Consider the following 25,700-nt stretch of genomic DNA (forward strand, 5'->3'; position numbering starts at 1 on the left):
AAGATCAATTGGAGAAAAACAGTCCAAATGCACATTAAGCCCAACAACTATTTCCATGATCCAATGATAAAGGATTAAACTGAAAATTAAGTTTTGGGGAAACTGGTCCTCGGTTTGTTTGTTCATTTCTCTGTCCAAGTGATGGCTTTTTGTCATTCAGACCGGTGAGATTTAATCGGGGAGAGAGCAGCGGTGAATGGAAGACGTTTTTGTTGCGTCACTGCTTGGTAATCATCATTCAGTGTTATTGGAGGGTGAAAGTCCAGCAGATATGGGATGACGGTACATGATGGTGGAATTCTCATGTAATTCCTATTTGCTCACATACTGTAAAGTGATGATACATTAATAATACATTTATTACACTGATGTTAGAAGATGAGACATGTCTCTCTGGTGGACAGCATACAGCTCAGACTCAGAAGTCTGGCCCAGTAAGACTGCTGTTTGAGTTTTATGTAAAAGTGACCAGAGTGCCATCAACATGTTAGTCACATTAACATAATGGGCCCCCCTCCCCCATTTCTTATCTGTGTCTCTCCTGTCACTATCAAATAATGCAAAATGCCTGTGAATAGAGATGTAATAACAGGAATAGTAAGAAGCAGGCTCTGGGTCCTTTGTGGACACAATAGTCATTGTTGAAGGTTTCATCAGCAAAAGAAGTTGTAAAATCCATCACAGCTGAAGCCTTTGAGAGATCTGAGAGCGCTCTATGACTGCTGGTTGGGTTCTGTGTTGTTTGAATGGAGCATACAGTGACAACAACAGAGACTACGGTGTGTCTGAAAGCCCAAAAGCAGCACTTGTGATGTGTGCTGTTACAGATTCCTGAAAAGAGCTTTGGTCTACCTTTCCTTCCTTCTCTTGTCCTTCATTCGCCCATCCCCCCTCTTTTACTCCTCCACTCCCTCCTAGCCTCCCCCATTTTTCTGATAATAATGTAGGCGAAGGTGTGCGGCAGCAGCAGGAGAAGGGGGGATGTTGAGGTTTTCACAGACCTGCACAGAGGGGAGGTGTGTGTGTGTATGTGTGAGTGTGTTACATTCCATTTAGTGGCAGTCAGTGTGTTTGTGTCCTTGTATTGTATACGTGCTGCCTTTCATATACTGCCCATGTATGGCTGTAAACACAGAGCCAGAGGAATAACTGAGCTCAGCCCAGCACTTCCTTGCACGCAGCATGCCCCTCTCCCCCCCTTCGCTGTATCATCCCCACTCCTCCTCTGTCATTCCTCCTCACTTCACTTGGTCAGAGCCTGGAAGTCCTCATCAGAGAGGATCAGTCACATTTGCTGAGGCCTCACTCCTCCATGTGCGTGTTGCACAGTGACCTTTGCTCTCATGTTCCTTGTGAAGACGTGTGCCTGTACGAGACCACAGCATTAAAGTGCTATTTCAAGCCAGAATTGTCTCATGCTGGACTTTGGTTTGGTTTCCCCTGATTTTAATGGTGTCCCAGAGGCCCTTTAACCCTGACCAGAAGAAAAATGCAGACTACTATTAGGAAACTTCTCCTTGTGCATACCAGTACATCCATGTACAATGTATATCTGCTACTTTGTGTGCATCTTCCCTCCATGTGTGGGCAGTCATCTATTCTTGTGGCAGATGAAGCCATTGTTCTCTCACTGCATGAAGGCTAAACCACCGCTACACTGTAGCTTCAAACATCTCTCTTTAGCAGTCACATGCGTCACATTTGAAACACACAAACTGCTGGCAGGTCTGTAGACTGCAGATCTAACACAATATTGGTTATGAGCAGCATGGTGGGGTGGTGGTTAGCTCTGTTGCCTCACAGCAAAAAGGTTCCAGGTTCTAGGTTTGTGGTTTGAGCCTTTCTGTGTGGAGTTTGCATGTCCGGCTTCCTCCCACAGTCCAAAGACATGCAGGTTTAGGTTAAGTGGTGACCCTAAATTGCCCGTAGGTTTGAGTGTCTTGTCTCTATGTGTCAGCTCTGTGATTGACCAGTCCAGGGTGGCCCCACCTCTCACCCAAAGTCAGCTGGGATTGGCTCCCCCGTGACCCTGAAGGAAGGAGTGGTGTAGACAATGGATGGATGGATAATATTGTATAATAAACAAGAAAATACTTTTCAACACAATAGACTACTCTGAGAGCTGATTCGTGTGTTGTGATGACTGAAGTGAATGTAGTTTAGTTGGCTGTGAAGGCCAAGGATGTATGGACTGATCACAGCCAGCTGATCTGTATCTAAATGTTGTTCAGTCTCTAAACAGCCTCCGAAAATTGGACATTAATGTTCATTGGTTTCTAATAGAAAGGGAGGACAGTGCGGCTCTAAACCGTCGAAGAGATCATGGTCTGTGTGTTTGGCAAGCTGACCTGCTTCAGCCTGCAGTGTTTTAAGATAATGTCATTCACTGGCTGTAATTACTCCTCTCTGGCCCGTTAATCCCACTGAATGTGAGGTACACACACACTGTTAGACCAGCAGAGAGGTTAAGCTGAGCGTGGATGAAATCCGCTCCACTCAGATAACCCAGCCTGTGTTGTCACCAAGTCTAGAACTCTGATGTGCCACGTGCTCTGCTCATCCACTCACATAAAAACAGCACACATAATCCTCACATTAAACAGACACACAGCTTCCACCGTAACCCATTTTCCTTCTCTGAAAACAACCCACCCCTTTTACAACCCACCTGTTCACGCTTTTGTCCATGTAGGTCTCCCTGACGACTTTGGTCAAAACCCCCTCCCGGAGGTTGTTCCCCTGTTTGCTTGAATTGACTCCTGGGGATCTATACAGTTTTTTGAACTTTTTCTAATCACCAAGCGAAAGAAAGAATCTTTCATTCGCCATGCAAGGCATGCATGAAGAGGAAGCATAGGGGGGCGTACAAGCAACTGCTTCAAGATTAAAGTGATCCCCAGGAGTCAATTCAAGCAAACAGGGGAACAACCTCCGGGTCACAGCCGTGTCGCTCAAAAACTCAACAGCCAATAGGAACGCGCCCTTGAAAGAGCCCGCCCACGCGATAGGTTTGTGTCAAAACTCAAACAAAGAATCTGGCAGCGCAAACGAAAAAGCCAGAAGCGTAACCAAAAGAGAGAGAGGGCGAGAGCAAAACTACATTTGAGTTATTTGTTTTCAAGAGACATTTTTTATTTTGAAGGTTATAATTTTTTGCTTGAGTTCATTTTTTTCTCTCTCAAATCCATTTATTTTGATTGACTTTTAATAAGTTTTGCTTGAAGCTTTTGAAGCAAATCTGATTCCATACCCCTCTTACCACCTTTTTCCTGATTTGCCATGCCTTGCTCCAAAACACATTGTTTGCATCCTCCAGAACTAACGAGCGTCTTGAATAATTTTCCTTCCTTTTAACAGTTTCAAAGTGTTTACTGTCATCCACGACAGGCTGCTTTATGCTGCAGACAGCCAGCGCCTCATTGGCTGGGCATTTCAATGTTACACAAAGAAAATGACTGAACTGACAACGAGCACAAAGTGGACTGTGTTATAACATGACTTTCATAAAATTCACAATCTGAAAAGCTATTCTAGTGTCTTTAACAGTTCCATCCAGTCCAATTCAAACAATTACATTATATTATTACACTGCTTTGCTGAATACTTTGTTCTGATTGGTCAATTACAGCATTCTACTGTCTGTTATTCCTTTATAACTGACTGTTGCTATGGAGGCAATTCTGATAGCGGTATTATTGAGTTCTTTAGTACGAAGCTGTGTAATAAGCAGGGTCATGTACAGCAAGCTGCCAAACGAAGCCCTTCATGATGATTCAAGACCTGCATCACCCGTCCAGGTTGGCTTTGCAATAATCCAGATCCAGATGGCTGTGCATGGTTTCTTTCATAACATTAGAAGAAGGTTTACTTGTTGAGGTTGAAAAACTGACCTCCCCGTCCATTACCATCACATGTGGATGAAGCATGCGCTCTGCATGTTGACACATTCTGCTTATTCCATTATTTTTCATGAGCCATACACACTCATTTAAACTGAGTTAGATGATTTGGGGCCCTGGGGGTAGGTGGACAGTTAAAGGGTCATCCCAGGCCCCTGTTTCCCACCAGCTGTCTGCCCCTGGTCGGATTTGTCAGGGCTGATAGGGTGGGTGGGGGGGGCAGTCTTTCCCACTTGTCCCACTGTTACTATTTATAAAAAGCCGTAATAACAAAGCACCACAGGGACTGTGTCCTTGGTGTCTCTGTCTCTGTGGGTCCGTGTGCTATGTGAACATGTGTGTTTATTATGAGACCAGATATATGGACATGCTTTAGCCCCCCCCCCCCAGGCTCCACAGACGGTTCATGTGAACATCCAGAATGAAGCCATGTTATGATCTGTTGCTGTGTGTCCTTCTCAGCTGGGTTACTGATGTGTACCAGGCTTCATGTGCTGTGTTGTGATGTTCATTGGATTATTGAGCTGTTTATTGGCTAAATGAGAATGATTGTCTCCTAGCGGGCAGCTGGAGCCCAGTGGTAGGGTTCATCCACTAGTCAGAAAAGTCCCAGCTCTTCCAGTAGGCGTGTCAACGTATCCAAACTGCTCCCAAAGCTGCGCCTCATCACTTGGTTAGTCTCTGACTGACACCATCGCTACCTAGCTAGCATGCTAGCCCCTGTCATCAGTGCATGAATGGTGAATGGTGTGTGAATGGATGAATGTCATGTGGTGTTGAAGCGCTCCGAGTGGTCGAAACGACTGGAAAGGTGCCACACAAGTAGAGTTCATTAACCATTTATCATATTGTGTGATTTCACTGACATTTGTAACATCTCTTGTTCATGTATGTCTTGAATGTTTGGTTTTTTTATTAGGATTGAGAGCTTAGAGGTGAGAATAGAATTCACTTTAGGTCAAAGTAAGGGGGTGGGAAATGAAAGAGTTAAGCAGAGCAACATTAACATGAGGGGTTGGCTAAACAGTGCTCTTTTAGTTTGTTAAAGCGATCTTCTCATTCCGTCTGTGTTTGTGTGAGTGCTACTGACTCATCATGTAAGGCACGCACTGAGATCTGGAAACCGTCAGCCTTATCATTCATTAGCTGGAATGCTCCCGGAGACGGGATGCCAGGAAACAAACCTGCAAGTTTTCTCCTCCAAGACGAGCACCAGCTCTGTTGTGTCACTGGCATCACTGGACGTGCACTGCAATGTAATCCAGTGGAACAGCTTTCCAATAAATGCCACATTTTGTCACTTACAGTGTTAAATTGTTGACACTGTTTGTAACAGCACTGGGGTATGATGTGCTGTCTGTTGTCCTGGACTGTTCAGCAGCACAGGATTTTCCAGAATACACAGAATTCACGTCTTTGCATGTTTTTTTTATTCAGACAGTATATACACATGTTCATATACATGTTTCTTTTTTTTCTGTCTGGACCACAATCAAATCCTTCGTCTTGATTCTCCACCACTCTTTAATTGTTTACGTCTACTGGAGAGAGAACCATATCTTCATGTGAGTAGCATTATAGACTTATAGTAGAGACAGGTTAAAGACTGGGTGCTGGTCCGGATTCACCCTGTTTTATATACTTGACCGCTTTTTAGTAAGAAGCCTATGTGTTATCTGATATACTTCTGTTTTAATTAGCTGTTATTAAATCTACAGTGTCCTGTAATGGACAAGAATGTGACAGTATTGTATGAAGCGCATGCAGCACTATGACAGTCCAGCTAATACCACCTTATGAAGCTTCTTTTTTAGTTTTGTTGCAAACTGTGTCATAGAGATGCTGCTTTAGTCTGTAGCCAGTGTGTAGTTTTTTTTATTGGACATAACATTAAGTTTGTCCCTGTTTTCGTCCATCCTCTCTCTTTGTACAGCCAAGTAACATTTTCATAACAAAGAAAACACAGACCCAAAAGAACCTTTTTCTGTCACTTGTCATCCTGTCAGAGCGCAGGCCTCCATCTCTGAGTGACTAAAAGAGTAAAAGGTAACGGTGGTGGTCGTTGGGCTGTTTCTAAAATGGTGCCCAGGCTCCAAAGTGGGTAAAGGGGGGGGCTAAAAGCTGTGAGGGCTGTCAGACAGGAGTGATGTCTGCTCACACAGGAGGAAGAAGATGGAGGGTCAGTGCAGAGGGAGGGTTTCAGGGGTGAGGAAACTATCAGGCGTGGACGTAGAGTGAGCTATCCCATCAGTATGTGGTAAATCCAGAGCCGCTGGGCGAGGTTTACAGGATCAAGAGCTGTCCCTCACTGCAGCCATGTACGGTCAGCAGCTGGTTGGCTGTCCAGCAAAGGAAATTATTGGTGGATGAGAAACAAGTGAGGATGGTATGAAAGGAATGCAGCCTCTTAATGACTGTCAGATATGTCTACGGGTAGCTTACACTGTCCTGCTGTAGCTCAGAGGATAAAGCCCAATAATCAAGGCTCGCAAGAACAGATAACATTTACACTTGTGATTGTACTGAGGAGGGATGGGTGTCACTGCCATTAAATAATAGAAATTGTCTACCATTACCTTTACATGGCCGTTCATAGCAGTAGGAACTCTTGGGGTTCCATTGGTTCTAGTGAATCTCTTGTCCCTGTGATGGTAATTTGAATCCTAGCCATAGCTGCTGTCTCTTCCTGCAAGCCTATGGACTGTTATTATTTCTGTTACCTGTTTAATGTGTGTTTGCAAGTTTGTGTGCGACCATCGGGAGTCGGAAGGAAACTCTAATGAGGCACAAAACGCTGACACAAACACTACTCCGCTGCTTGCATTTGTCACTCTGTTTGTTATCATCAGAAAAGGAGGCCATCTCTCCATCTTCAGACTACCAGACTACCTGTGTCAGCATTTTAATGCCGTGGTTGCTGCATCAGTGTCCTGTGCGACAGTCCCAGCCCATCCCTGTGGGGCATGCTGAATGGTTATCCATATTTTTTACATTCTTTAATCACAATCTGACCTTTGCAGGTGTGTTTGTCCACCTGTGGTTCAGTGAAGCAGCCATGGGGAATCAGGAGTTTGTCTTGACCTCAAAGTCAGGAAGATACCAAAGCACAAAGGAAAAGCTGAATAAAAAATGCAATTTGGAAAAAAGGAATTGATATCGGTCTTTGAGGGATGATGAGATCTCCAGTTGCCAATATTCAATACTTAAATGTCTCTGTGTTGATACCCCCAAAATGACTAAATGAGATTAAAAAAAAAAAGATACTACAAAGGCTGACAGCTTCTGGTTGGGAGGTTGATTGGTTGGCCGATATGTTCTTGTCTGACAAATTCTCATTTGTTCCACAATTACTGAGAAAAGTGCCTCTTAATCCATAATTTTTGGAGGCAGCAGAGATATGTGCAGACCTGATGTATTCTATTTTTTAATGGATAGGCTATGCTCTGTTAACAATAACAATACTTTTTAATATTTTTTACTCAACAAATGTGTTTCTGTTTTATTGATCATATTATTGCTTTGGATTCTTTTAAACTCTGTAGGGTCACTCCCCCATCAGTGGTTGAGGTAATATGTGTAGGCATTAGTCTACATGTGACAGCCATTGGAGTCACAGTGACAAGCAGTGAATGGACATGGGAATGAATGTCAGGATGGCATTAGAAGTGGCTCAAGGTTTTGTCCATACTGTCAGCATGACAAGTTTAAGTATTTTTGTAGTTTTCTGGCTCCCTATTTGCTCACCATTGCCAAATTGTTCATCAATCCAACAATATATCTATGACAATTTTCAGTTGTCCAGGTCACCCAATACTAGAGGCCAGATTTTTACAGTACATGTTTGTATGGAGTGACAGTACATTCTGATTCTGATTTTCTTTGGCTTCTTTTACAGTTTCAGGGCGTTATGAAGATGGGTAGTACAACAGTACTTTCCTTCAGTAGCACCTTCATACCTGACAACACTACAGAGTGTGTGTTTCCTATCTTCACACTTCCCCCTCAGGCCTGGCTTGCTGAGTTCTTCCAAACACAATTTTCCAAAGTCTACCTTCAATTCCAATGAGCACCACTGGGACACAATCAGTCAGGCTTCTGGACTTTGCCATGTGGTTACAGAGCTGCAGCTCCATAAAAACATCTTTCTTCACTTACTTCTCATTCGGCTACAAAGGGATCAAACCCAAACATGAAAGTGTGTGTGTGTGCATCCCAGCTTTGGTTGTACATTCAAGGCGTACAGTGTCAGTGAAGCCTGATAGCCTCACAGTGGTGTGAGTGCTGTGTGTTTGTGTGGCTCCACAACCAAAAGTAATTTTTGGTGCGGATCAATACACACAGCGAAACTGGTGCCTGTGCTGATGATCCACATCGATCCCCTCCTGTCTGATTTAGGACTTGTTTGATGTGGCCAGCCACATTAGACAACCTATTAACTGTCCTCTAGTTTTGACAGAACTTAGGCTCAGAGTATCCACTCAATACATTTCTCATATCCCCTGACTGTCTCATCTCTCTGTTCATGTACCTATGTTGTTCGTAAAACCTTTGGACATGGAAGCAGAAAACCAAATAATTTCAAATTGGTACTCAGAGAAGCCCACTGTCGACCAAATGTAAAGGCAAAACATATGACATACCTTTCATATACATGCCAACATTTTGTAAATCAGGAGTGAAAACACCAAAAACAGTGAAGGGTTCACAGAGTTAAACTTCACTGCTGTTGACTGTGACAACTCAAGGGTTCGTCAAGGGTAATGTCCTCTACTGTGTCCTCCTGGGCTAGTGAGGCGTATTTGACCTCTGACTTCAGGCACTGAGGATGCTACAATCAGTCAGAGATCAATGGAAGAGTGTTAGTCACTTTATAGAACAGGATGCAATGTGTGTGTGCCTCAGTCACCGGGGGTCGCTTCAGGTAGGGGCTTTTTGTTTCTGTGGACATTGTGAGATGCCAGCCTCATCATTAATTCAGTATGCTCACCTGTGGCAGGATCTGGGACGTGGATGAAATTCCAAAATGTCTCCAAGCAGCAGTGCTGCTGGTGAAGGTAGGGGCTCACTTGCAGGACGGCAGTCCAGCAACAATATTTAGTTTAGTTTATTAGTTTGTTTGTACAAAAAAACATTGACAGTTGCAAAATAAGTGTCTGTTGTACTGTACACATGTATGATGCCAAAGCTCATTTCCAACACTAGTCCCTTGACAGTTCAAGCAATTGTTAAAATAACATATTATTGTTTAGAATCTTGAAATCAGTGCATATAATAACCAAAAGCCTCTAAGACAATACTCAAACAATCATACAAACATTTAGAACTTTAACCTAAGTACACAAATAATAACTGGTTGGTTCCATGATGACAGTTCTGACCAGGACATGGCTGGAGAAAAATGTTTTAAAATCCTGAATCTGCTTTGAATTTTTCAGGTAGGGAATTCCAGAGGGTAGGTCTGTAATTGAGAATGCAGTTTTTTACAAAGGAAGTCAGTGACTAATTTTACTAATTCTTATGGTGTACTTCAAGTGTGAGGGAAGTCTAGCTATGTGTGTGTTGAAAATGGGTGGAGCAAGATTGTGGAGACATTTAGTCTGAGGCTGGAATAATTACTGAAATTCTCAAGACTGAGAGGATTATAATTCTTTAGGATGCAATGATAGGTTGCAATGATGAAATTTTGGTTGTGTCTTGTCAAAAACTTTGATAGCTCGGTTGTAAAGAGATTTTAGGGGTTTACTGGTAGAGGTTGATGTCTGAAATGTTATGCTGGTTTGAGGTTTGATGATACCTAACTTCTTAACACTCGTCAAACCCTAGCTGAGTGTCTAATTCCGAGATACTTTTATCATCGCTTTGAAAGTGCCAGTGATTGGGAGCTTTCTGATTGAGAAACAGGATTTTTTTTTAACATTCAGTGGTAGGCAGGAAGTGTCAAGCCAGAGTGCCACTGAGCTGAGAGAGCTGAGAGCTGTTAGTTTGGCTGCAGCAATAGTTGGTGTTTTTGCTGCCACAAATAAAACAGTATCATCAACGTACATTTGTAGCCCAACTCCTGTGCAACTTTCAGAGATGTCACTGATATAAAAGCAAAATAATAGATGTCCAAGATTGTTGTTGTATGACCATTTTACTTTCATTTGACCGATGCTGACCTGTTGACTGCTCTTCTGTGAAGAGGAGGCTTGAGCAGAGAAATTAAGTTTAAAGAATTTGGATGGCAGAATATCACAATTAAAAGTCTCAAATACTTTTTTGAGGTCTAGAAAGACAACATTCAACTCCACTCTCCCTATCCAAAAACGGTCCCGATATTTTCAAGCAGATAACGATTAGAAAGTTCTGAGTGCTTGGGTCTGAAACTAAATACATTTTCAGGGGATTATTATTCAAGTATGCCATTAATTGTTGTGTTACAACCTTTCCCAAGACTTTGGACAAAACTGGAAGTATGGAAATTGGATTGTAATTTGTCAGGTTGTCAGATTAGCTGCACCTGAATTGAAAATGGAGGTTGTCAGAGCTTTTTTCCAGTGATCAGTAAATCCGTCTGTAGCTATAGACAAGCGCATGAGTCTGGTTGGTTTTGCAAAGGTAGTTGTAGTAGTAGTAGTAATTTCTCCAATACTACAGGACTCTTGTCACTAAATGTTAAAATGACCAAAACTCTCCTAAAAAATAAAGCATTCTATTCCAACAATACCTTTCCAGCAATAACTTCCTCCCCCATCTTGCAAGTAATGTCATGTTACAGTATGGCACTCTGGGTGGTAGTTAACTAGCTAACAGCATAACAATGTAGCAAACCCACTGGGGATTTTATGGGCTGCAGCAATTTCTGTCCACTTTTTTTCCATCATAGTACGAATAGGAGGACCCGTCAGAGAGGCACTCTTTGTCACTCCACCAGCTTCTCCTCCTTTTTCTCAGTCCAAGAGAACCGAGACTTGTTCACCTTCTTGTGTCACCCAATCCAATTCATGTTTATTATCTTTATTCATGTTTGCTGCGTCCTGTTTGGTGCTGAGGAGAGCACTCCTACTGGCTGTTGACAATAGTCACGTCACTGACATTCACAATTTGCATGAGCCAAGACTAAAAACTTAGGATAACATCAAACATCAAGACGGGAAAAAGACTGTCGGTCCAACTCTACCAAAACTCTCAGGATTTCTTTCTGACATTGGAAATTTGTCTGCAACAGTGCAATGGCTTCAAAAGTTGTTTGGTGTAAGGCTGGCATTAGTCTGTTGTCGTGTCATTATCTAATTTGAACTGGCCAAAAATTGCTTGCAAGTTAATTCACAGTCAATAAAAGATAATTAAAACATTCATTTATTGTAAGGTCTGTAGTTGTGGTATTCTCCATCTTAAGCTACTTGACAGAGCTTTGGCGTTTTCAATCAACCTGATTAAGTGCTGTGCTTTTGCAGCTTGCAGTTCTTTGACCACTTTGTTTCTTAGGAACTCACATTAGTGTTACTTCTTGATTTCAGGGAGATTTTTATGGCCTGATCACTCGTTTTCATTAAACATTTGTGGTTTTGAAATGTGTGAACATGTCCCCTTCAGGACAAATTGTAGTATTTGAGCTAGCACCATCATTTGGTCAAAATTTCACGTTCAATACTTCTGAACAAATATCTGCAAAACTAGTAACATTCCCATCAGCCTCCGCTGTTCTATGCATTTTGTGCTAATTAACAAATGTTACCATGTTAGCACATCAAACCATAAGGCTCTGTTTTGATGCTCTGACAGTCCAGTTATGTCAGGGAGTCCCACTGAAATGATTGTGGTGGCTCCCGTTGAATTAGCAATGTCTGTCCCGCCTTAATTCACAGTATGACTCTCATCATCCTTACCTTGCACGTGTTAAGCTCTGCCTAGGAGGCTCTTAACTAATGACCTTTGATCATGTGCTGACATAGTGCTGCTTCTGGGAGTGAACGCTGGCATGTCTGGCTGCCGCTGCTCGCCGGGGGAACACGCTTTTTAACGTTTTCAGTGCTCACCTGTTTTAGTTATTATGTTGTATGTTTTATTTGTATTCTGTACGGCGACCTTGTGAGCCTTGAAAGGCGCCCTAAAAATAAAATCTATTATTATTATTATGTGTGCTGGTTAGTTTCAACTGAGATGTTGGTCTGTGTTCATGGCTTTTCTGTACACTGTGGTTCTGTTCTTACACTGATATTTCTGCATTATCATGTATGTTTTTATGCTAATGTCATTGAACTCTTGGCATCCACTGAGAAGCTGCAGAGCAAGTTCAAGTTATGGCATTAGGGCCATGAGTGTTTCTGGAAAGCACACTTTAATAAGGTCAGTGTTTCAAAGGCGAAGTTTTCCTTTAATTCATCTGCATCTTTGAGAAGCTCTCTAATGCCAGTGAAGGTTTCTGTGTGTGCAGCTTCTGCTGCGGGGCCTTGTTTTATTCCTTTCTTCTGTCTCTGCACAGGTGCTTTAGCTGCTGGCTCTAACAGTAAACACGACTTCATCACATTACATCACACACTGAGGTACACAAAATGTACCTTATTTTACATCCTTTAACCAGACTTGCTCGACCATTTGTCCAGTTTTGTTCCAGCCCACGTTGAAGAGCAAGGACAAAAAAAATATTTGTAATTGGATTGTGTCCACACCGGCACAGGTGGATTTGAGGGCACAGCAGGGTCCCAGGGGGGAATTGAACTTGTTACCGAGGGCTCTTACAAAATTGTCATCCCCATCCATTAGCTGAGGCTTGAGATTAAAACCTTGAGGTATCAAAGAAGCCTATTCCCTTTTTCCTCAAAGAGCAAATCCATCTATTTAGAGAGAGGGGAAAAGTTCATCTATGAACATGTCTGTGGAGTATGAGTATATGTGAAGCCTGCGTGCTGAGGTGCTGGCCAGTGGGCGACTCTGTCACCTTGAAGAAGCGTTTGGCAAGGTGCCCGACTCCAGTCCGTCACTTTCTATAACAGAGGAGAGCACCAGTGGTGGTGTCACACTGTGCTGAGGGGAGGACATGTGTAACAGTTTCCTACTGAACTGTTCCCTAAACAAATCATATTCAGAATACAATAGCACAATAAACTCCCCGTAGTCCAACTACAGAGATTTTCATATTGTGTATTAGCATATAGAGAGCACGCTTTTATGTACAATCTAATCTTAAAGGGTAATTCTGGTTTATTACAAATTGGGTCTTAGAGTCACAGTTTTGTCCATCATTGGGGTCAGAGGGGGTCAGTCTACTTCCTGCAGCCTTCGTGTCTCCATCTTGTGGCGTTCAGAGGATGAGACACTGAAGGACCTGTGTTACACTCACTGTTGGAAATAAGCTAGCTTGGTGAGGTGCTACAATGAATTGACAATGAGGCTGTTGTCCCCGTGTCCCTGTTGCCATGGTTACTCATTTAACGGACAACGTAGAACGGTGAACAGATTCAGTTTCACTGGAACTATTAAGTAGGTGTCCATTATCATATTATCATATCATAATGTCTTTACCTTCTCTGTCTTTCCTTTTAGGCCCATCAAGATGTGTGGTGTGAGTTAACATGATGTACAGGATTAATACGACAGCTTTAGTCTTAAAACAGCTGGTTATTCCATCAGCAGATCAGTGCAAACGTTTTATAAGGTTTGGGATCGGCTCTTTGTTGCTCTTTATTTTCATAAACTACAATTTCCAAACGTTCACCCTCAGCATATGCTATGTATGTATGTGTGTATACCATGTATGTATGTGTGTGTATACTATGTATGTGTGTGTGTGTATACTATGTATGTATGTGTGTATACTATGTATGTGTGTGTGTATACTATGTACGTGTGTGTATACTATGTATGTGTGTGTGTATACTATGTATGTGTGTGTATACTATGTATGTATGTGTGTATACTATGTACGTGTGTGTATACTATGTATGTGTGTGTGTATACTATGTATGTATGTGTGTATACTATGTACGTGTGTGTATACTATGTATGTGTGTGTATACTATGTGTGTGTGTGTGTATACTATGTACATGTGTGTATACTATGTATGTGTGTGTATACTATGTATGTGTGTGTGTATACTATGTGTGTGTGTGTGTATACTATGTTTGTGTGTGTATACTATGTATGTATGTGTGTGTATACTATGTGTGTGTGTGTGTATACTATGTATGTATGTGTGTGTGTATACTATGACATGTTTACTGTATTCTGCCTGGAGATACATGATGTATGGTATAAACTATATGAGAAGCATTCTGGCTATAACCACAGAATATGTTGCATGTCTGCTTGCTTTTTCTGCTGTTGTTGCTCTAGTGAGTCTGGTGAGCCGAAGACAAAGTTCCCCCCCACTGGATGATGAAGATATATTCTATTCTATTCTCTTCATAATGATAATGCATTTTGGCATTGTGTAACTGCCTTTTTTATGATGAGACCTACAAAGATAAAGCACAGTTGTAGTAAACCGGAATGGTCCTGAACAAGTTTGTTAATGGGCAGAAGATCTAATGGTGATGAGTACAGCTATGAGATGTAGACCCAAGCAGTGGGGGGCCTGTTTTCTGATAAGATCACTGATGTCACTGTGATGTAACATTTCCAGAACTGTTTTGCTGATCCTGTCTGATAGAGCAGCACTGTGGACTGGGACGGCTCCCAGGATGACTGCCCATCACTTTTGCTCAGTACAAATGCAGAATGCGTCAGACAGCACCGATAAGTAACCGTGGTTTGACATCCATCCAGCCCATATATTCCTTTCCTGCTTGCAACGAAAAGCAAAAGACTGTGTAAAGAGTTTGATAGAAATGGAAAGAATCTGTGATGGACAGAGTGAAGTAGGAGGACATGATGAGATAGTGACGGAGTGATGCCATTTACTGTCACATTTCTGTCTATGTGCCGATGAGACAGAAGTAATACAACAGGTCAACAGTGAGCGTTGGAGGTGTTGGTGGGTGTATGTTTGAAGGTTGGACAGGGCCAGGCTAGCTGTTTCCTCCTGCATCCAGTATTTATGTTAAGCTAGGCTAAGCACATCCCTGTTCTAGCTGCTTAACACACAGGTGTCCCACTGATGTTGATCATGGAGACAGTCCATCATTTCACAAGGAAAGGAGTATTTGTTAGAGAACTATTTTCAGTGGAGGACTGACATTTGTGACTGACGACTGAGTGTTTCTGGCAGCAGTGTATTTGGGATTGTCACCCAGTTCAAAAGTGAGGCCCATTAAAGTGTTTTTAATAGTTTTAGAGCTGCATGCCACAGAGGAAGAGGGTATATCAGGGTGTGGATGCTCAAACAATTGTTGTCAGTAGGATACATTTATGTCAGGCCTTTAAGGTTTGTTCATGAAAACAAGAAAAAGTTCTAAATGTAGCTTAGCATGTAGCCTCGTGATCCCCTCAACCACTGGGCCTGTAAAGTGGGACGAGGGACCCTCCCCTCCATCCCTCGTCCCTCGTCCCGGTTAGCAGGCCAAGTGGTCCAGGGCAGCCAGTCGTACGAGGCTGTCCAGTCACGCGTTTCCAGTAGACACGTGCTGCGCTGCAGCCAGCAGCACACAACATCTAATGAAAATGCAACCATTACGCTTGAATTCCTCAGCCAACCACAAACACACACACACACACACACACACACAAAGATGCACACACTGGGGTCATTGAGTATTGAGTGTTCTCTATGCAGACAAATCTGATCCACTAATATGGCTAACCCACATCCAGAGGCTCAGGATGATTAAATGCTACAGTCCAAACTCACACACTAACATGCTCTGCCTCAGCTTCAGCTTCCTACACACACACACACACACACACAAAACCCATTTAAATCAGTGTTCTGTGTGTGATCCCATCAGCATCTCAGTTATAACACACTGTGACACACAGACACACACACACACACAGACACACACTCTCTCTGTCAAGGACAGGCTGACCAGCCAAGCGCGAGGCGAACAGTAAACAGTACAGTTTAGTTGTGTCCCTCGCTGTGAGTGACACGCTGGCCTGCATCAAGCTGCTGTTCAGTAGGTGACACTGATTGCTTTTGTTCTCTGTGGACGATAGAGCAGCGGAGGAGAAGCCGTCTGCTGTCGCTGTTACACCCCACAGTGTGTTATCACTTTTCTATTCATCAAATTGTTTAGCAGGGCATAACCGAATGAGTCACAATGAGAAAGCAGTGAAAATAGCTGTCTTTAGATCCATGGCACAATAGGAAATGTAACTCTGACAATGGTAATTGCTTTGGATTCATTGGATAGACAGGTGATTATCAGTCAGATCAGAGGGAACACGTGCTTCATGACACAGAGAGGACTGGGATAGAGAGCATCAGGGAACTGGACCTGCTGTGCTCTGCCTCTAAAAGCCACCAGCTAATTGTGTCTCATTTTCTGAGTATTTACAGTGTGTTGATTCAGCAATAGTCCATTCTGAGAATGTAAACTGCTCCAAGGCCCCAGACCCATAATGGCTCTGCAAGCAAGTTAGTTTTGGTCATTTGACTAAGTGCAATTTTTTAGGGATTTTGTCCCACGAAAGCACAATGTCCTCCGTGTCCGGTTCTACAGCACGGGCTTATCTAGTGTCCAAATGTATCTGCATACTAGTTAGAGGACCTTAAAGGCACGCTCAGCGACTTTGGAGAAACTAGCGACAGTAGCTGGATTTTGAAAGTATCCAATCGGAAATATCTCCCTCCCTCCCTTCAGGTTTCTTCCAAAGACACTCCCCCCAACACATGGACACGCTGCCTGACTAATGTTGCTGCTGGAGAACTAGTCCACAACAGTGATGAGCAGGCTGGCTGCCTTCCTTCGGTCTGTCAGCCTCTCCTAGTTTTTCAGTCTGATAAATACATGACTATATGACTTCATATAAACACAGGGAAGCAGCTGTCTTGAACATAATGTTTGTGCTCACGGGGCTCAGAGGCTGAGCTTCGTGCTAACTTGTTAGCTCAATACAAGGATGGTGAGCCCACTAAAGGACACAGGACACAGGACATTTCTCGTTCATCAGATCAGCGAGTGTGAGCTTTGTGCTGGTAACTAGCACAGCTGTGTTTAAAGTTTTTGCAATTTTCCGGACTGACTGACCTTCATTTCTTAAAGTAATAATGGCCACTCGTTTCTCTTTACTTAGCTGATGGGTTCTTGCCATAATATGAATTCTAACAGTTGTCCAATAGGGCTGTCGGCTGTGTATCAACCTGACTTCTGCACAACACAACTGATGGTCCCAACCCCATTAATAAGGCAAGAAATTCCACTAAGTAACCCTGACAAGGCACACCTGTGAAGTGAAAACCATTTCAGGTGACTACCTCTTGAAGCTCATCAAGAGAATGCCAAGAGTGTGCAGTAATCAGTAATCAGAGCAAAGGGTGGCTACTCTGAAGAAACTACAATATAAGACATGTTTTCAGTTATTTCACACTTTTTTGTTAAGTACATAATTCCACATGTGTTCATTCATAGTTTTGATGCCTTCAGTGAGAATCTACAATGTAAATAGTCATGAAAATAAAGAAAATGCATTGAATGAGAAGGTGTGTCCAAACTTTTGGCCTCTACTGTATGTATGTATGTTGTCAAACTTTGACAATATCTTATCTAACCTTAACCCTGTGCTTTGAATGGGGCTGTTCCTGAGTGCTCAGACAGCAGTGGAGAGCAGTGCCTCGCTGGAGAATTCATGTGGTGACTCTCCTCTCACCCCTCCTTGCTGCTGTAAGCCAGACTGCAGGAGCTCTATGCTCATGAATAAAGGCCAGTCAATACCTGGAGCTACTCCATCTCGCTACAGCATCACACACCACCAGTCAGGGTGTCCTACACTGCCCCCATGAGGGCAGCACCTGCAGCTTCTGCAGTCCCACAGATGGCAGTGATGGCGATGTTACAGTGTGCAGTGTTATATGGAGCACAAGGTGCTGCTGGTTGTTTTCACAGGAGGACATAACCTTTGGTTTGTTTTGCCTGATGTTGACTGTATAGATCGAGAACAGAAGGGTCCGACTCACCTTTAATACACTGCCCCCCCAACTGCATCTTATTGTGCATCCTTTAACAGCTGAGTGTTTCCATGTGCGATCTTTTCCACCTCGGCCACTATGTGAGCTTTCATATATCCATCTCTCTCTGTCTCCACGGTGATTTGCCACCACGGATACGTCCTCCATGGCAACAGCTGTCGGCGAGGCAGCCGAGGGTGACGCCTATGACGAGGTGTGGCAGCAAGTGTATTTTTAGCTCATCAGCCAGGTACTGACAAAGTGAGTTCAGACACTTCAGTGGATGTTTCGGTGATGGGAGGAGAAACAAAGGCTGCATTGTGAAAGCCTCCTATCAGCATGGTATGAGGCTACTGATAGGGGACGTTTTTGTTCCCATGTTATCTTTAATTTTGAACAATCTTATGCTAGAGTTGAGCTAATCCCTGTGACAAACGTCAGAGCAGACCTTTATGCTGAGCTTGTGCTCCTGGTGCACCCTGGTATCCTGTGCTCTGCTGTGGATAATGTTGTGTTCATTTAGGATGGCAAGTAGTGATGGGAATGATCTCCATGGTTACAACTTACAAGCATTCGCATTAGTCATTGACAGGGGGCTGCTACACCCCTGGGTGCTCCGAGACCTCTGATAACACTTCAACAAATTCTCCAAGACTGTGAATGTCAATAATCCCTGATGTTCAAGAGCTGTTCCAAACAGCTGCTCATGAATTCAGACTCAAATTCAACATTCAAAATAAATAAGGGAAGATTTCTGCATCACTAAATTAAAACAGTTTGCACCAGAGATTAGCTCTTTGGATCATTTGGATAGCTGACTGAACCAACTAACAAAACTAGCTCGCTGATTTGATCAGCACCAAATAGCTCAATCAGAGCCATGAAGTTTCCCTGTTTGCCAATTTCATTTATTTGATTTATTGTGGCTGAAATACAAATATTTTTCCAAATCCAAAGCAACAGCTGCCATCCCCGTGTGGTCAGCGACTGGCAGTTTCATGTCAGACGTTCAGAGTTGAATAGCTGTTGCACTGCTTTTTAACCCTAGAACACGAACGTCGGGTGATTTTCACCCACGCGATTGTAGTCATGTGATTTTCATTGTGTTTCATTGTGTGAATTTTAACAATTCCCTGATTTTTCACTAACTTTAGAGTCTTTTTCTAGGGCCCCCCCATGATAACTTTTTTTTGTTTTATGATAAAAGAACAGTACTTCAATTTGCCATGTATTGTTGTACTTTAATATATTTTGATGAGAAGTCATTTTTTATCGAGTACATTATATCAGGTAAAATATAGTATAGTAACAATTCATTATTCTAGCTGAAAACCAGAGAGATGAGAAAAGCACAGAAAGGCTCCGGGGAAGATACCAAGTTAGTAACAGACATTAGAGACACATGAAGCATCAGGATGGAGAGGAAGAGGAGGAGAGAGGAGCCCAGTGCATCATGGGAGTCCCTCAGCAGTCTGAGCCCATAGCAGCATAACTAGGGGCTGGTTCAAGGCCTGATCCAGCCCTAAACTATAGGCTTTATCACTAAGGAAGGTTTTTAGTCTACTCTTAAATGTAGAGAGGGTGTCTGCCCCCCGAACCCAAACTGGAAGGAGATTCCACAGGAGAGGAGCCTGATAGCTGAAAGCTCTGGCTCCATCACTACTTTAGAGGACTTTAGGAACCACCAGTAGGCCTGCATTCTGGGAGCACAGTGCTCTAGTGGGGTAGTACGGTACTATGAGTTCTTTAAGATATGATGGAGCCTGAACATTAAGAACCTTGTAGGTGAGGAGAAGGATTTTAAACTCTATTCTAGATTTTACTGGAAGCCAGTGAAGAGAAGCCAGTACAGGAGAAATATGATCTCTTCTCTTAGTTCTCGTCAGAACAGGAGCAGCAGCGTTCTGGACCAGCTGGAGAGTCTTTAAGGACTTATGGGGGCAGCCTGATAATAAGGAACAGAAATAATCCAACCTGGAAGTGACAAATGCATGGACTAATGTTTCTGATGGGCCTGATTTTAGCAATATTATGTAGATGGAAAAAGACAGTTCTGGAAATCTGTTTAATGTGGGAGTTAAAGGACAAATGCAGAATGGTGCTATATGGGTAGAGAGTATCATTCTAATATTAGAACACATTCATTCAAATACAGTGAATTTTCTGTCTGTCCCTTCAGTCCCACTGAAAATATTCTTGATGCTGTTATTTCACAGTTTGACAGTTTCTTCCCCACAGTATTGGGACACCTAACCTCACACAGGCTTATCTCCTCTTCAGTAACATAGAAGATTATATGTATCGTCTGTATGTGAATGAGCACTGAGCCCCTACCTGCTTATTTGTTCATTGATTTGCTCCATTGAAGAATATCAACTCATTTATCAGCCACAGTTTCAGGCTAGATTAAAAAGTCAAAGTCATTATTTATAAGTTGGCTAATCAGACCCTCTGTTCTCTCCTCTCTCCGTCTCCCCTGCTTCCCCTCCTGTCTCAGCGGTGGTTGTTCCTGACGGAGCGTCAGAGAAGGCTGGGGACGACCTGGGCAGTGAAGAGGATCTGCTTTATGAAGAGTTTCGCAGCTCTGGGCATCGCTTTGGACACCCAGGAGGAGGTGGAGGAGAGCAGCTAGCCATCAATGAGGTACGGCAATATGGCTGGAGATGTTTGGTCTACCACCACATGATGGATCTGGTTATGGTGAAGAAGTGTGCTCAGGGTGAAGATGGAAAAAAGCTGTCTGTAGAATCATTACGGGCAGCACCAGGTCGTTGTGATGATAGTATTTGTGTGTGTGTTGTTTTTGCCATTGTGTCTTTTTGATTCTACTGCTTTTGTAATGACTGCGGCTTTAAGCTGGGTAAGAAATGAAAACGGTTCATATCAGGTTGATAATGGCAGAGAAGCTGTCTTCCTGTCAAATGTCTTACATTGAATAAGGCTCCGACGCAGGAAAGCCCTGAGCCACCAAAACACACACACACACACACACACACACACACATGGAGGTTCTGCAGAGCCGGTGGGGGCAGAATTGTTCGTTTGTCCCTCCAGGGACTGACAGAAACTGGTTCATCGTTGTGACCAAATGCCATGAATTCTCATAAACCTCACAGCAACAGTAGGAGACACAAAGCGTCTGTATGACATCCCATCCGGTGTTCAAAGGACTTGATCTGAAGTAGATCTGTCCGTCCTTCAGCCTCCTATCATCCTTTACACTGATTTTAATGGCAGCAGGTTCACAGTTGCTCTGTGCTGATGTGAAGAGACAGGAGATGGTAAAATGATGCAGTGTTCAGGTGGTAGCAAGTGAAACAGAGCCAGAGTCAGCAGATGACTAGAAATGGCTCTCATTGCCTTTTGGCTAAGAGGGGAGGCAAAAACAAGCTTGGAGGTTGCTGGGTTATTTGGTTGTCATGGATACTTGCTTTGGATTCTGCTCACTAAAATGTGATTTACTCAGTAGATACATGCACTCGTACAGTACCTGACTGAAGCTTCCTGATCCAAAGTGTCACAGTCTGACTGAGCTGATCTATCATGTGTTTATAGTGTGGGAGGCCATGGCCCCCCCACGTTGAAAGTTTCAGGTTGATTTTCTCTCTGAACATTGTTCAGCCACTACAGTCCAAACAGATAGTGGATAGAAAATGTTGATTAACTCATGTGGGCCACCTTCAGTTATTACTAGTTACAGGTGTTATCAGTGTGTTTGGGCTGCACGGAGTCCGACACTACCCACCACTGAAAAAGGGTTCTGCCAAAGAAGTTCCTCAGGTTAGAAATCATGTCATGCACCATTTATGTACAGTCAGCACTCTCCTAAAAAGATGTTACAGCCAAACATGCAAAGAGGAGACAGGAAAGCACAGAGCTCTTTGTGGTAGAGATGCAAACAAACGTCTTCAGTTTTCAAAAATAGCATTTCCATTTTTGTTCCACGTCCTTTATTAAAGTACAAGAACCATTTTTCTTTATTTTATTATCTCACCCAAGCTGCACGGATCCTTTTGGGTGCAGCCAATAGCTGATGACCACTGCTGGAGCTGAGAGATGGAAGAAAAGTGACTCGTTTGTGTTTCTGACTTTCTAAAACTGTACAATAAGACACTGCGTTCACATTGAAACGAGACGATGGTGTGTGGCCCAACCGCTTTCTGTTCTGTCTCCTCCAAAACACACACCAATAATCATGTGGCCATCATGTGCCTGCTTCATACTGGTGACACCCAGCCAATATAGACAGCTGAGCTGGATCCATCACGTACAGCTTTGCCGTCAGAGAGCGGTGACAGCTCTGCGTTGACCAGAGCCCTGCCAGCACGTACACATTAGCTGTTGCAAACCGCCGAGGAGACGACACACGGGTTGATGCTTACTGCTCACAGCTCAACAGCACTAAGTTGGCTGCATTTGACAATTGTTGTAACTTTCCAGAAACAACAATCCAACAACGAGGCACACTTCACACGTGTCGTGGGCTGGATTTCACCCTCTCTTCCCTTTTTTTTTTTTCATTTTTTATCCAACTACTCCTTTCACTTCACCATCAATGTCTTAGAGGAAGAAAGTGTGTATCTACACTGTCAGTATGACAGGGTGGCCTTTCACAACACTTCATTAGAACCATACTCAAGTCCTAACAGTTTCTGCTGGTTTATGAACTGGTAACTATTTACCTCATTTACTGCTTAACGCTGCCTAGCTCTAATCTATCTGTGCTTCTGACCCTCATTGTTGGTGGAAACAATGAAAGTGAAGGACCCACAGTAAAGAAGCCTTAGCCAGACGCCCCCTGTGCTAAACTTTGACACTCAAAACTGAATTAAAGGAACAGTCTAACTGATTTGAGTGTTCCCTTTTTAATGCTTTTATATTAACACTGAAAAAATGACTAATGTAGTGTGAAAGGAGTAACTTTGTGTGGCTGTGTAGCTCCACAGAACACTTCTTTGGTCTTTCAGCTCCTCACTTCCTTGTACATGAAATCCTGCTTGGCAATAAACCTGTTTCTGATTCTGATTATTCAGGAAAGTCCAGTAGCAGCAGACAATCGGCCCTTTGGATCCTTTCTAGTCCTCCTCCCTTCTCCTGCAGCATTAGTCTGCACTCTGCTGGATTGGTTGATGGCGACAGATTTAGAGCCAATCAAAACACACCCAGTTTTCTTCTTCTCCCTGAGTATCAGACAGAGTGCGCTCTGCTGCCACCCTGTGGCTCACTGATGTGGGTTAAGTAGGAGGTAGAAATGTGTATGTCAACAAAATGGTGCTGTGTGTTCTCTGACAGTCTGCCTGTCAGGCCTCAGGTAGTGGAGACTCACGTGGCGGTGACATGTGAGATGGCTGTGATTGCTCTCATGTTCCAGCTTCTCCAAGCAGGAGATCTGCTTCTTTTCTCCATTCATATCATTGTCAACTCAATATCTTTTGGGTCTTTTAGGCCTATTGGACAAAATGGCTCATTTTAATACATCACCATGGCCTCTGGGAGATTCTGATGATGATTGTGACAGTTGGTGTGGAAATGAATAGGAGGAGCATGTGGTAGGTGTGCTGTAGTGACTCCACTTATTGAGGTCATGTGAGTGGAGAGGCGGGACCAGGGAAAGCAATGCCTCACTGACTGCAGTTAGGATAATTAAGGGAAATGCTACTGCCAGTCCTCTACGATGGCTTCTGAGGGTGAGGTGATGGAGGGGAACTAAGGGAGAATGAGAGGAAACACTAATATGCACGTATGTAATACAATGCTATATGTATACCAAAATGATTTGTCAGGGGCCAGCTGAAGCACATTAGAGTGAGGGTCACACTTACTGATGGCCTGTGTCAGAAAATGGTCGTCTTGATTCTAATGAATACATATGAAGCACTAACATAACAAAGTGAAATCGATCCTGCGGTGACACCATGGTCACAAAGTAGGGTCTAATACCAAAAATACTCCCAGGGGCACCAGTACGTATCGGAGATAGTCCCCAACTAATGCAGCACCTCCCCCTGTCTAAATAACGTTTGAGGAAAAACTCCAGTTTAGGGAATAACCCAGCTGGTGAAGATAAGACCATGTATTTGTGAATTCTTTTTAAAGCGAACAAATGAGCCTGGGAGCAACAGACAGGAAGAGAAGCACCGAAAGACGGACTGATGGTTTTTTTCTGTAACAATTCTATTTCTGAACTTTAACATGGCAGCAAAGAACCATGTGCTCTGTGAAGAGGTAATGGAGTTATCGTGTCCTGAGCAGAGAATGAAGTCGCACTCGCTTCAAGTGTGTGTTGTAATCCCAGCTGTTAGCAGGTTAGCTGGCAAGCTAATAATCATGTTCCATGGATTTATGCACTTGACAGATGGAAGAAATATCTGCTCACCAAGCAGAGTACGTTACTAATGTTGCTTAAATCAATCTTCCAATCAACAAAATAAGAGCGCAGTGTGCACCGTCTGGCTTGCAGAGTGTACTCACCTTGACATTGTTCATGAAAGCGTAACTTTATTCCATTGTTCATGTCGTGTTCAGGGACCGCCGTCTCTGTTTCACAACACAGCGCTGAGAACACGGAGGGAGGGGGGGAGGTGTGGCTAAGGCACACATTTGTTTTGGTGTAAGATGCTGGTGCTCTAGTGTGATATCTAGTGGCTGTGTGTGTCCTACCTAGCACCTTTAAACATAAAACCACACCAGACTGGTAATGAACCTAAATACACACTCTGTAATACATTTGATTTCTCTAGTGAACACTAGCACATTTATTTGCTACATCAATGTAAGTCTGTATGAATGCAGCAAATAGCAGTCAACCATAAACCACTGCACATGCGCGCACACACACACACACACACACACACACACACACATATTCCCCTGAGATCCGTTCATTATTCTGCATGGCCTCAGCTGTACCCCTCCCTCTTTTCCATCTCATCCCAACACCCCAGCCCCTCCTCACCCTACTAGTGGTTGCCATGGCCCTGCCTCATCCACTCTGGTATCCAGGATACGGTGACACTCTCTGCATCCTGATTGGCTGCCAGCTATTCAAGGGTGGGCACACAAAAAAGGAAGGGGAGGAAGGAGAAAAAAAGAAAAGAGGGTGATCCTGGTAGTTAGATGGATGGCTGAAGCATCAACGCTCCAGGCAGAGCACCGGCACCATTTTAGGAAGAGCTCTTAACGGAGAGAAAAGGTGGGCAGAGACGGAGAGATAGGAGAGGAAGAAAACAAGCCAGAGGGAGAACAAATGGCTTGCTGGTTTGAGCAGAAATGACTGAACGTATGTAGGCTAGAGTGTGAGAAGAGCAAGCCGGAAAACAAGAGGACAGAGCGTGAAAAAGAAGAGAACAGAAAAGACGAGGAAGCATGAGCGTGAACCGGAGAGATGCAGCATCCCATCCTCCGTCTTTTATCCTGACATCCTGACCGAGAGAGAGGGGAGAGGAACCGAAAGGGAAAAAAGACTAATCTGGTGGAAGGTAGAAAGAAGAAAGAGTGGGGTGGTGCCTATTCCTCAAAGACGAAAAAGGGAGCAAAGGAGGACGGGGGGATGCTCAGCACGTAAAACACAAATCGCTTCACACACACTGACACAGAACGGCACCCAGCCTCCACTGGCAGGCCGGGGCGACGCTGGGCATCGGCAAAGTGGCAGGAGAAGCAGAGGCGGTGACCGCCGGAGCCGAGCGGAGGAGGAGAGCAGCACTAGAGGACAGCGACGGAGACAGTCTAGGAGGAGGACGAGGTGACGTGGTGTGGTGTGGAGGCTCAGCAC

The 25,700-nt window shown here is 43.6% G+C and overlaps 1 protein-coding gene across 1 annotated transcript in view; it reads left to right on the forward strand.

Annotated features, from left to right (window-relative positions):
- arhgef4 (Rho guanine nucleotide exchange factor (GEF) 4) overlaps positions 1-25,700 on the forward strand; it is a 53,208-nt gene that overhangs the window by 13,856 nt on the left and 13,652 nt on the right. The window contains exon 2 of the mRNA XM_070852755.1: positions 20,424-20,569. Coding sequence (XP_070708856.1) covers positions 20,424-20,569 — 146 coding nt within the window. The remainder of the gene's footprint in view (positions 1-20,423; positions 20,570-25,700) is intronic.

The sequence above is a fragment of the Pempheris klunzingeri genome, chromosome 21 (genome assembly GCF_042242105.1).
Source record: "Pempheris klunzingeri isolate RE-2024b chromosome 21, fPemKlu1.hap1, whole genome shotgun sequence".
Taxonomy (NCBI): domain Eukaryota; kingdom Metazoa; phylum Chordata; class Actinopteri; order Acropomatiformes; family Pempheridae; genus Pempheris; species Pempheris klunzingeri.